The 12,790-nt window shown below is 49.1% G+C and overlaps 1 protein-coding gene across 1 annotated transcript in view; it reads left to right on the top strand.

Annotated features, from left to right (window-relative positions):
- Positions 1-12,790, top strand: part of LOC125434153 (SPARC-related modular calcium-binding protein 1-like) — a 48,660-nt gene that overhangs the window by 28,619 nt on the left and 7,251 nt on the right. Inside the window, exons 7-10 of the mRNA XM_048499157.1 lie at positions 3,231-3,308; positions 4,730-4,940; positions 8,525-8,607; positions 11,071-11,170. Coding sequence (XP_048355114.1) covers positions 3,231-3,308; positions 4,730-4,940; positions 8,525-8,607; positions 11,071-11,170 — 472 coding nt within the window. The remainder of the gene's footprint in view (positions 1-3,230; positions 3,309-4,729; positions 4,941-8,524; positions 8,608-11,070; positions 11,171-12,790) is intronic.

The raw sequence follows: 12,790 nt of genomic DNA, 5'->3' as shown, positions 1-12,790 counted from the left end.
CTTAACTGTAACCACAGTATTCAGGGAATCTAGGGTGCCTGGCCCCTCCCTCCCGTCCCTTGCATGTCGCCCCTCCCTCTCTCCCCTCCCTCACTTCTCTTCCCTTGCATGCCACCCCTCCCCCTCCCTCCCCTTCCCTTTCCCTCCGGCCCTAGAATTGGGTGGGTCATCATCAAGATGCTGGGCCCCTGCCTCCCCTCCCTTGCATGCCACCCCTCACTGTCTCCCCTCTCTCCCACTTCCTGCTTCCCTTGGCCATGCCTCCGGCCCCCTCCGTCCCTTTCCTTCCCCTCCCTCTCTTCCCTTGCATGCCACCCCTCCCTCTCCCTCCCTTCCCTCTCCCTCGTGTGTATGTGTGTGTATGTGTTTCACTTCCACACCAGTTACTGCCTATGTACTGTTTCCACTGCTCCTATGTGGCCATCTGAGCGGACATTCTAAGCAGCACGAACATTCTAAGGGTGACAGTTACACACAGGCAGCTGCATGGCCTTCACCAGGGAGCGCCAGGAAAAAGGCGTTTTACCTGGGCCAGGTGTGAAATTTCAGGTATGTGAACATCTAAAAACACTCTCGCCTGGCCAACTATAGTGGCTGGGAATTTTCAGAGGAATTGGCCCAGCAGTTACTGAGGTATACTGTCATCAACAAAAACACTGTTAGCTTTTTATATATATAGATTTTATTACATTTCCATGCCGCCTTTCCCCTCATGGACTCAGGGCGGCTTCCAACATATCAAAATTACCATTCCAACCTATACAAAATTACAATGACAGGTTCAATCTGCAGTTCTCAGATTCCGAGTGTCAGCCGTCAAGAAAAACCCATCTCTGCCTGAGTCCCTAGAGAAGCCAGGGGCAGGAGCTAAATTTATAACCATGGGCCTTTCCCCACTTCTCCTTCTACCACCTTCGCTGCGTGCTACTCACTGCGCGCGTCATTTCCGGTACGTGCCCGGGCTTCCCCACAAAAGGCGCCAGCTTTTGAGGAGCTAGGAATGACGCGGCGCTTCGTAGGGGAAACGCTGAGAGCAGTAAAGGTCCGAGGCTGCTGCGCTCGTTGTGCGCCCCGCAGTAGTGGGGAGTGCCACGGGACCCCACGCTACTTGGCCCGAGTAGCGCGCAGCAGAAGCTAAGTGGGGAAAGGCCATTGCTTTCACATCCTGCAGGTGAGCTCCCAATGGCACCTGGTGGGCCACTGCGAGTCGCAGAGAGCTGGACTAGATAGACTCTGGTCTGATCCAGCTGGCTTGTTCTTATGTTCTTAAAGGCCCAATTGGTGGCTTGTATAAGTATTGGGAATATTTTCCCCCAGAAGTGTTGCCCAATTAATCAGGGAGAAAGCATATTTGAAGCCGGGTAGAATCTGCTAATGGTAACAGTTCATCCGTGACAACCCTATGAGAGGAGAAGAGCTATTAGTTGCAAGACTTTTAATTAACAAGGTACAGCCAGTGCAGATGCATTGTGGGAGGGGGGGGATTTTCCCTTGTTTTTGGAGGGGTCAGTCTGGACCTTTTCTTGGAAGTCTCTTGGCAGGCTTAGCTTGTCTGACAGGTAAGAGAGCCAGTGGCCATTGCAGACTGAGCAGAGTAATTGGGTTTCCTGGTAAGAAAACATCACATCTCAAAAAGGATATCGAAGAGAGAGAAAAAGTGGAGAGAAGGGCAACGAGGATGATTGAAGGATTGGAGCTCCTTCCATATGAGGAGAGGCTGCAGCGTTTGGGACTCTCTAGTTTGGAGAGAAGACGTCTGAGGGGGGATATGGTTGAAGTCTATAAAATTACGCATGGGGTAGAAAATGTTGACAGAGAGACATTTTTCTCTCTTTCTCACAATACTAGAACCAGGGGACATTCATTGAAAATGCTGGGGGGAAGAACTAGGACTAATAAAAGGAAACACTTCTTCACACAACGTGTGATTGGTGTTTGGAATATGCTGCCACAGGAGGTGGTGATGGCCACTAACCTGGATAGCTTTAAAAGGGGCTTGGACAGATTTTATGGAAGTCAGATCTTTATGGCTCCCAATCTTTGATCCTCCTTGATCTCCAGATAGCAAATGCCTCCAGCAGACCAGGTGCTCAGGAGCAGCAGCAGCAGAAGGCCACTGCTTTCACATCCTGCACGTGAGCTCCCAAAGGCACCTGGTGGGCCCACTGCAAGTAGCAGAGTGCTGGACTAGATGGACTCTGGTCTGATCCAGCTGGCTAGTTCTTATGTTCTAAGAAACTGACTCTAAAAGGCAGGTGCCTTGTGGGGGGGGGGGGGGGGCGGGGGGCACACGATTCAATCCCTTCTTGTGATGCATGTTCAAACTGTTGTTGTTATTTAGTGTTGAGGGGCAATTGTTCTATGCAAGCTTGTGGATTTGCCTCTTCTTTATTACTACTTCCATGCCAGTGGAAACAGGCTCTGGGGCCCAGTCCTGGGTTTTGGGGGACAGCCTCCCCCTTGTAGCCACGTCTCGGAAGGGTTGCCCTCTAGTGGGTACAGAAGGGGGTGTGGCACAGCATGGGGAAGGACGCATTCCAGTTTTGGAGAGTCTGCGGTTGGCTTGCCGCCGCCTTCGTCTGAAGTGCTAACGCATAGGTCAGTGGTGGCGAACCTTTTCGAGACCGAGCGCCCAAATTGCAACCCAAAACCCACTTATTTATCGCGAAGTGCCAACACAGCAATTTAACCTGAAGACTGAGGTTTTCGTTTAGAAAAACGGGTTGGCTCCGAAGCGTGCGTTATTCGGGAGTAAGCTTGGTAGTAGTCAGTGGCTTTGCTTTGAGGCAACCGTGCAACTCTTCCAGCGGGTGAATCACGACCCTAGGAGGGTTTACTCAGAAGCAAGCCCCATTGCCAGCAACCGAGCTTGCTCCCAGGTAAAGGACTGCGCTGTAGTTCTTCCCATGAAAATCAGTGGGGTTTAACAGCGCTTAACAGGGTTACCTGCACTGCTTCCCCAAAACTAGGTCTTAGGTTTAATGCTAATAATCGAGCCCAGCAGCCCAGGCCAGCCTAGATGTGTGTGTGTGGTGGGGGGGGGACTCTGTTTGTGCGTGCCCACAGAGAGGGCTCTGAGTGCCACCTCTGGCACCCGTGCCATAGGCTCGCCACCACTGGCATAGGTAGTAGTGGCACCTTGCAGCTGATGGACACTGAAACGCACGTTAGTTCTCCGTTGCCGGTCGCCTGAATCTTTGTGCGCCTGTCTATCTTTCCGCTCCATCCAGAGGGAACCTCCCTGCCTTTCCTAATCCCCATCATCGTCCCAGACTTCAAGCCCAGCCGCATGACGAAGCAAAACCAAGGTGAGAACCTGTGGATAACGCTCTCCTGTAGGCCTCGTTTGAGAAGCAGCAACCTTAAGTATAGCCCAGCAACATATGCTAAGTGTGTTCTCCTTTCGTCTTTAAAAGAAAAAATCCCATCCTCCTTCCTTGGCGGCATGGGGAGGCATGGGTGGGTTTCCCTCCCTCCGTTTCATCCTTGGAGCCTTGTAAGGTAGCCTAGGCTGAGACAAAATGGCTGGCCTCCTCCATGGATTTGAAGCCTGTGGATCTGACCCTGGTTTCCCTTGTTGTGGTGGGCTTTCCGGGCTGCGTGGCCGTGGTCTGGTGGATCTTGTTCCTAATGTTTCATCTGTGGCTGGCATCTTCAGAGGTGTATCGCAGAGGGAAGGCTGCTTCTGTCTGCGATACACCTCTGAAGATGCCAGCCACAGATGCAGGCGAAACGTTAGGAACAAGATGTACCAGACCCCGGCCACGCAGCCCGGAAAACCCACCACAACCAGTTGAATCCGGCCGGGAAAGTCTTCGACAATTCACTGGTTTTCCTTGTTTCTCATCCAGCCCTCCAGCCTGACAACTTTCCAAAAGCCTTGGAGAGACTGTTTCAGCCTGAGCGTGCAGGTAGCGACCTTATACTCCTTTAGCACTTCCAGATGTACTGGATCATACTCTTCCCATCAGCCCCTGCCAGCAGGGCCAATTGGCAGGGGCTGATGGGAATTGTAGTCCATAACATCTGGAGTGCCAAAGGTTCGCCACCACTGTTATAGGTTTTCAAGGCAAGAGACATTCAGAGGTGGTTTGTCATTGCCTGCCCCTGCTTAGTGACTCTGGACTTTCTTGGCGGTTTCCCCTCCAACTATTGACTAGGGCTGACCCTTCTTAGCTTTCAAAATCTGATGCGATCAGGCAAACCTGAGCCATCCAGGTCAAGGCAAAAGACAAACAGAGGTGATTTGCCATTGTTTTCTCTATGGGTTTGTAACCTGCTAGGCAGAGGTGGGATCCAGCAGGTTCTCACAGGTTCCCGAGAGTAGGTTACTAATTTTTTGTGTGTGCCGAGAGGGGGTTACTAATGGGTGATTTTGCCACGTGATTTTTGCCTTAGTTACGCCCCTCCTCCGCTCCTCAGCAGTAGCACGCAGAACTGGCAGCAGTCTAGCAGGAGGCGCACCGGCGTGCGTGGCAGCCTGCGCCCGCATGCATTCGTTTCCCGCCCAAGGACCGGCGCAGCGGCTGCGTCCTTGCCACAGCCCCGCCCAGGAACGCCCCACCCTGGAATGTCCGGCCACGCCCCCGTCATGCCCCGCCCAGCCCCATTGGCGCTACGCCACAGTTTGAATCCCACCACCATGGGAACCTGTTACTAAAATGTTTGGATCCCACTGCTGCTAGGGGAGTGTCGGGATTTGGCTTTGTTTGTTCTGACTGTCTGGCAGCTACACTCCCTGCAGAATACCCGCCGCCGTCGTGTGAGCAGGAACGGCGTGAAGCCATCGAGGAGGCCCAGCAGCACCAACAGGAGGGCACCTTCGTCCCCGAATGCGAGCCCGACGGCACGTACAAGATGGTGCAGTGCCACCAAGCCACGGGGTATTGCTGGTGCGTGCGGGTGGACACCGGCCGACCCGTCCCGGGCACCTCCGCGCGGTCAGTATTCCAGCCTCCAGCTTCGGCTGGCCCCACAAAAGCCACGCCCTACAGAGAATCTTGTTGCAGGCCAATTCTTATTCCAATTCTCATTACTACCCAAACTTCCTGTCCAGCACCATAGTTACCATTGGTGAAAGTTTTCTTTTGACTTCTGAATGCTGGAGTGGATACAGCTGTCCTCTGTGAAGACTCCCTCCAATGCATCTTCCTCCAATGGAAGCCGTATAATTTTTGATAATTTTTTTTGAATGATAACAGGAAAAAGGGAGAAAAGCAGTAAGAACAATTTAAAGAAGGATCTTGTCTTGTGTACAGTTCTGGGCCCAAAGATAGGCTGACCAGACGTCCCGCTTTTGGCGGGACAGTCCCGCCTTAAAACAATTTGTCCCGCGTCCTGGGTTTTTTTTGAAGTTTTCCGATTTTTGGAAGGCTGCCACACTGCCTTCTGGGGCGCAAGGCAGTGCGGCAGCCTCCCACGCACGCGGCCGCAGGAGCACAGCCTTCTGGGGCGCTCCCGTTTCCCGCCCTGTTACAGGGCGGGAAACGGGAGCATCCCAGAAGGCAGTGCGCTCCTGCGGCTGCGCACACAGCATCAACTGGCCACCTGCCTACCCGCCCGTCCCAGTTTACAAAGGTGACCATCTGGTCACCTTACCCAAAGAGAGCCAGCAGGGCCAGACAGATAATATATCCTGTAAAATCATAAGATAATCAACAAGTTTTGCAGGTTTTAAAAATAACTGAATTCTAATAAACCAAGTATATATATTTTTTAAAAACCCATTGATTTGTGCTTACTGTAATTAATTTGTAAAAACTTTTCTTACAATATACACATGCTACTACCAAATCATTATCCTCTTACTTATTCTGATTACTCATTTCATTTAATGGAAGGCTCCTAAGTTTGGTGGACGTCTCCTTATATTAGAGCAGGGGTCTTCAAACTATGGCCCTCCAGATGTTCATGGACTACAATTCCCATCAACCCCTGCCAGCATGGCCAAGTGGTAGGGCTCATGGGAGTTGTAGTCTATGAACATCTGGAGGGCCATAGTTTGAAGACCCCTGTATTAGAGGAAGGCTTCAAACTTGAGCCAAAAGGGAAAATGGGGAATGGTTTTTTTTATCCCTGCAGATACAAACATTGTAAAAATCAAATGCAGTTAGAAACGCCATAAAGCCAACCAGCTACAAACTACCCACTAAATAACCCCAACTAAGGGAAACCTGAGTCTAAATTACAAAATAACCTCTTCCATTCTCTGTATTGTACATGACCATAAATGATCCAAATCCTGTCATTATATTTTTGATAAAAAGTTCACTTTCCCAAAATACCCATCTAAGCATGGAAGTTAGGAGCAATTTTTGATTCCAGTTTCTAGTGAAAATCAATCTTGTAGCACAGGGGTCTGCAACCTGCAGGTCTCCAGATGGACTACAATTCCCATCAGCCCCTGCCGGCATGGCCAATTGGGATTTGTAGTCCATGAACATCTGGAGAGCCGCAGGTTGCAGACCTCTGTAGCAGTAATCATATGAAGAACCATAACTGATATTTTAATATTTGACCGCTGTTTAAATGGGTTTTAATGGTTTTTAATGGATTTTAGTAAACGGTCACTATTGTGACCCTTGTTACATGTTGTATATATATTGATGTTGTTGTACACCGCCCAGAGCCCCTCTGGGATGGGGCGGTCTATAAATTTAAATAATAAACAAACAAACAAACAAACTTTACTCAGTGGAGTGCTAGGTGGAGATGGGGATTCTGGATCTGGAAGCTCTTTGAGTTTGGAGGTGTTGGTGTTTTGGGAGGGGCTGAGTCTCTGTGGAATATAATATCTCAAGAGTCCACTCTCCAAAGCAGCCGTTTCCTCCAGGGAAACTGATCTGTGTTGTTTGGGGTACTGTTGTGATTCCAGGATATTTTGGGGCCCCTGTGCAGGTTTGCCACGCTAAAGAGAGCGGTAGGCTCCCCGCCCATAAGTGTGTTCAGACTTCAACAGCCAGCCTTCTAAAAGTCAGAAAGCATTTCGCTCTTTTAGTAAAAGATGTACCCGTATATACTCGCGTATAAGTCGACCCGCATATAAGTCGAGGCACTTAATTTTACCACAAAAAGCTGGGAAAACTTATTGACTCGCGTATAAGTCGAGGGTGGGAAATGCAGCAGCTACTGGTAAATTTCAAAAATTAAAAAAAGATACCAATAAAATTACATCAATTGAGGCATCAGTAGGTTAAATGTTTTTGAATATTTATTTCGAAGAAAAACAGTAAACTGGCTCTGTAAGTGGAAAAGAGGGTCCACAAGAACAATATGGTATCAACAATAACTTTAAAAGTACAAAAACCTTAGCTCAACCAGCAACCAAGCTAAAACACAAGAGTTGAAATCCTTCAAAACTGGAGTCATCATCATCATCTGTATGTCCAAATGTAACCCAACTTAGATTTTAAGAGGGATATTATCAGAAATGGAAAATCTACTATTAGCTTCCATTGTAAACAATGGGGGATGGGGCACCCTTTTGGGAATCAATAACTTTGGATCCCCTGACCCAAACTTCACCAAACCTGGCTGGTATCATAAAGAGACTCTCCTGATGAGACCAGTCAGGTTTGGTGAAGTTTGGTTCAGAGGGTCCAAAGTTATGGACCCTCAAAAGGGTAGCCCCATCTACTAATAGCTCCCATTGAAAACAATGGGGAATGGGGCACCTCCTTTGGGGGTCCATAACTTTGGACCCCCTGAACCAAACTTTACCAAACATCTGGAGTGTCTTCTGAAGGTACCCTGAAATTTTGGTGTCACTAGCATAAAAACTGTGCCCCCTGCTGGCCGGCAAAGTAAAAACACATACCAAATTTTAATGGCCCGCATATAAGTCGAGCGGAGCTTTTTCAGCATTAAAAATGTGCTGAAAAATTCGACTTATACATGAGTATATACGGTACTAGAAATGCAGAGATGTCCTGCAAGTTTTTATCAGAGTATAAACTCTGCTTTTGCAAAATGGGTGGGAAATGGCCGGCCACGGTGTTCCAAAGCACCGTAGCGTTCCTGTGCGTGCAACGAACGGCACTTGACGTATCAGCTCCTTTCTCTGACATCTCTGTTCTAGAGAGTCTTAAAGGAGAGAGCAGAATTTTGAAGAGCAGCAGAAAGTCTCGAGCTGCGCTTACTTTTTCCCCCTGAAGCTTTTCCAAAAGGCAAAAAGAGGGAGGGTTCTCTTAACTCAGGGGGTGTCCAACTCTGGCGCTTCAGATGTTCACGGACTACAATTCCCATCAGCCCCTGTTGGCATGGCAAATTGGCCATGCCAGCAGAGACTGCTGGGAATTGTAGTCTACGAACATCTGAAGCACCAGAGTTGGACACCTCTGTTTTAACTGGTGCCAAAAAATAGGGACGGTCCCTTGTAAACTGTTTGAGTTTCTCCTTCCCTAACGTGTCAGATTTCTCAGGGAATGAGCTGTTCCTCACCACCTCTGGAGAGCATGTCTGAAGATTTCTACCCCCTTCATTGTTTCAGACCTTCAAAGAAATCTCTTTATTTTCCACCAAACAGGAATTTCCCTCCAGACTGTGGAACTGACACAGCAGCCAAAACGACAGAAGTGGGCTCACTGTTCCGAGATCGTACACTGCAAGGTAGGGTCCGGGACTTAATTCCTCCTAGTTCGAAAATGGGAATCAAGGTCATAAGAACATAAGAAAGAGCCTGCTGGATCAGACCAGGGTCCATCTAGCCCAGCTCTCTGCTACTCGCAGTGGCCCACCAGGTGCCTTTGGGAGCTCACGTGCAGGAGGTGAAAGCAATGGCCTTCTGCTGCTGCTGCTGCTGCTCCCGAGCACCTGGTCTGCTAAGGCATTTGCAATCTCAGGTCAAGGAGGATCAAGATCGACTTCTCCTCCATAAATCTGTCCAAGCCCCTTTTAAAGCTATCCAGGTGAGTGGCCATCACCACCTCCTGTGGCAGCATATTCCAAACACCGATCACACGTTGCGTGAAGAAGTGTTTCCTTTTATTAGTCCTAGTTCTTCCCCCCAGCATTTTCAATGTATGCCTCCTGGTTCTAGTATTGTGAGAAAGAGAGGAAAACTTCTCTCAGTTAACATTTTCTATCCCATGCATAATTTTATAGACTTCAATCATATTCCCCCTCAGCAAGGGCTGATGGGAATTGTAGTTCATGAATATCTGGAGGGCCGCAAGTTTGACACCTATTTATAGTTTCAACCACTTTGATTACCTACGAGGTTACATGTGGACGAAATAAAACACAAATAATGTGATGTGATTTCAGTTTTCTGTTGCACCCGTGAGGAAAAGAATGATTTACCTTTGAAGAATAGAAGATCGATATTTTCCTTGCTATTTTTGCCAGCCGATGCATGCTTTGCGTGGTTGTGGTATCCTCCGGGTGGGGCGTGGAGATTTCCCACTTTTCCCCACTGGTCTTCAGACTAGTTCCCCTGCAGAAAGCGGCTACTTAACAGGGTGGTCTCTCTGGCAAATTCTCCAAGCACCACTCCCAGAGCCTCCGAACCCACCCCTGCCAATCCTGGCTGCTGTGCTAACAGGCAAAATAGAATCTGAGGGTAGAACCCACCAGCAATTGTGGTTATTTCTCCCTGTGTCCCTTAAAGGTAAATCTTAGGTTCACGTGGCCCCAATTGAGAGCAGCGTTGCACAGAGAGAGGAAAGAAAGCGCTTCCTTTGCTATGTGGCTTTGCCTCTCAAAGCCACCATCAAAACACCCCCACATTCCTATAAGCCATAGGTGTCAAACTCGTGGCCCTGCAGATGTTATGGACTACAGTTCCCTGCTGGCAGGGGATGATGGGAACTGTAGTCCATAACATCTGCAGGGCCGCGCGTTTGACACCTGTGCTATAAGCCATGGGGGGGGGGGGGGAGTTGGTCGCCAGAACACATCTGTGACGGGAATTCAAACTTGGGACATCTTGGCTTTACAAGATCTCTGGGGATCCTCTTTGTTAGGTCTTGAACCTTGAAGCAATAAACAGACTCCGTAATGTTGATCGTCAGTGTTTATTGATAGGCATTGAAGAAGAAGAAGAGTTTGGATTTATATGCCCCCCTTTCTCTCCTATAGGAGACTCAAAGGGGCTTACAATCTCCTTGCCCTTCCTCCCTCACAACTAAAACCCTGCGAGGTAGGTGGGGCTGAGAGAGCTCCGGAAAGCTGTGACTAGCCCAAGGTCGCCCAGCTGGCATGTGTGGGAGTCCACAGGCTAATCTGAATTCCCCAGATAAGCCTCTACAATTCAGGCAGAAGAGCTGGGAATCAAACCTGGTTCCTCCAGATCAGAGTGCACCTGCTCTTAGCCACTACACCACTGCTTGACACAGCCAGTTCTGGTGAACCTGGCTTTTGCTATCCCCTTTATTCCAATGTTAATCCCCTCCTTCCCATTATCCCAAGAAATGTAAGAAAGAGTTAAGTTGGAGCTACGGCTGGCGATGGATAGAGTTAGGTTGGAGCCCCAAGGGTGGCGATAGATAGAAATAGAGCCAACCTGGCATCCTCCCCCCACAGGATAACAATCCCGGTTCCCATGAGGCCAAAGTGTCAGGGGAAAGCCCAGTTATCTACTGAGTGTGAAGCCATAAAGCAAAGATCAAGTTAAGAAGTTATTACTGCCCAGAACGGCAGTAATAACATATAGCGGGTTACATATATCTTGTAGCAATTGCATAATGAGCTAGCAACGTGTGATTGGTGTTTGGAATATGCTGCCACAGGAGGTGGTGATGGCCACTAACCTGGATAGCTTTAAAAGGGGCTTGGACAGATTTATGGAGAAGTCGATCTATGGCTCCCAATCTTGATCCCCCTTGATCTCAGATTGCAAAGGCTTTAGCAGACCAGGTGCTCGGGAGCAGCAGCCGCAGAAGGCCATTGCTTTCACCTCCTGCAGGTAAGCTCCCAAAGGCACCTGGTGGGCCACTGCGAGTAGCAGAGTGCTGGACTAGATGGACTCTGGTCTGATCCAGCTGGCTTGTTCTTATGTTCTTATTGTTTAGGAATGCATCTCAATCACCTAGATACAACCCCTGACACTCTTGTTCCTCCTCTCTGATCCAGGTTGTCCCGGCACCAAGAAGGCTGAATTCATCTCCAACCTGATCAAAGCCTTAGCTTCAGATATGCTGCAGTCAAGAATGATGCCCGCCCCGTACCGCAGGCACGTACCGCTGTGCTGGAATCTCTTTTTGTGGGTGCCTTCCCTTTTGAGCTACAGAATCTCAGACACAGAAGACTGTATGAGATCCAAACGCGCACGGCCTTGCAATCTGTACCTTCGTCCTCCCCCTCCCACCTGTCCAAGCATGATTAATAGAACCGGTACCTGTTGTTCAAATGGACATCTACTAATATCCTCTTAGGTGGCACTAAAAGTACAGGGTGGTAGGCCGTGTTTGGCACAAGGCCGGCCAGTAGGGGCCCGTCGTTTTGAGTACAGCCATGTGAGCCTGCTTGCCTCGCGCCTCCTCAACCTGTATGCTTGGAAAACAAACAGGTATTACGTCACAGGTCTCTGAAAGTCCCTTTTAACCAAGAAACATGAATTATTGTCCCACACGTCCTGCGAGGGGTATACCCTCACAACAACCCTGAGGGGTAGGCCAGGCTGAAAAACTGGGCCAAGATCTGCCACTGAGCATCGTGCCTGAATGGTGTTAGGCGTATCTCCCTCATTTTAGACCCAGTGCTTGATCTGCTACACCATGTAAGAATTCTGGTAGAGCTCTGCTGGATCAGACCAGTGGGACATCTGGTCCGGCATCCTATATCAAGCAGTGGCCAACCATGTGATCCCAGGACGGCTAGCAGGGAGTGGCACAAAGGCAATGCCTGTAGTTACTCCCTCCTTTGGCAGCTAGCATCCAGAGATCCACTGCCTCTGAAAATGGAGGATCTATTTCAATGGTGGCGAACCTATGGCATGGGTGCCAGAGGTGGCACTCAGAGCCCTTTCTGTGGGCACACGCAAACAGAGTTGCCCCACCCCCCCGCCACACACATCTAGGCTGGCCTGGGCCACTAGGCCCGATTATTAGCATTAAACCAAAGACCTAGTTTTGGGGTAGCAGTGCAGGTAACCCTGTTAAGCACAGTTAAGTCCCACTGATTTTCATGCAAAGAACTAAAGCACGATCCTTTACCTGGGAGTGAGCTCGGTTGCTGGCAGTGGGGCTTGCTTCTAAGTAAACCCTCCAAGGATCGTGATTCACCCGTTGGAAGAGTTGCACGGTTGCTTCAAAGCAAAACCACCGACTGCCACCAAACTTACTCCCGAGTAACGCACACCTCGGAGTCAAGTGTTTTTTCTAAACTAAAACCTCAGTCTTCAGGTTAAATTGCCGTGTTGGCACTTTGCAATAAATCAGTCAGTTTTGGGTGGCAATTTGGGCACTCGGTCTCGAAAAGGTTTGCCATCACTGGTCTATTTAGATATAGTCACTGATGGACCTCCCCTCCAAAAATGATGTGATCCCTTGTTAAAGCTATCTCCCCCCACCCCTGTGTACTTAAAACAGAATGTCATGATAGAATGGAATGTACTATTATAGATGGGGGGGGGGATTACACCTTTCTCTGCCATCTTGCAATTTAAAAAAATTAGCACATCCAGGAGAAAGGTTCTGTTCTATAGCCTGCCTCAGAAAAAGATGTTAGTGGGGTTGTATATTCCTCCGCCACAGAACTGAACATGCGTTGTTGTAGAATGCTTGGCTCCTCCCATCTGGCAAGTTATCAATGATAGTCATTCAATGAACTATAAATGCTCTTGTATCAAAGT

Source organism: Sphaerodactylus townsendi, linkage group LG06 (genome assembly GCF_021028975.2).
Source record: "Sphaerodactylus townsendi isolate TG3544 linkage group LG06, MPM_Stown_v2.3, whole genome shotgun sequence".
NCBI classification, from domain to species: domain Eukaryota; kingdom Metazoa; phylum Chordata; class Lepidosauria; order Squamata; family Sphaerodactylidae; genus Sphaerodactylus; species Sphaerodactylus townsendi.
Note: the sequence above shows the minus strand (reverse complement) of the source record. Positions and strands in the feature narration are given on the sequence as shown.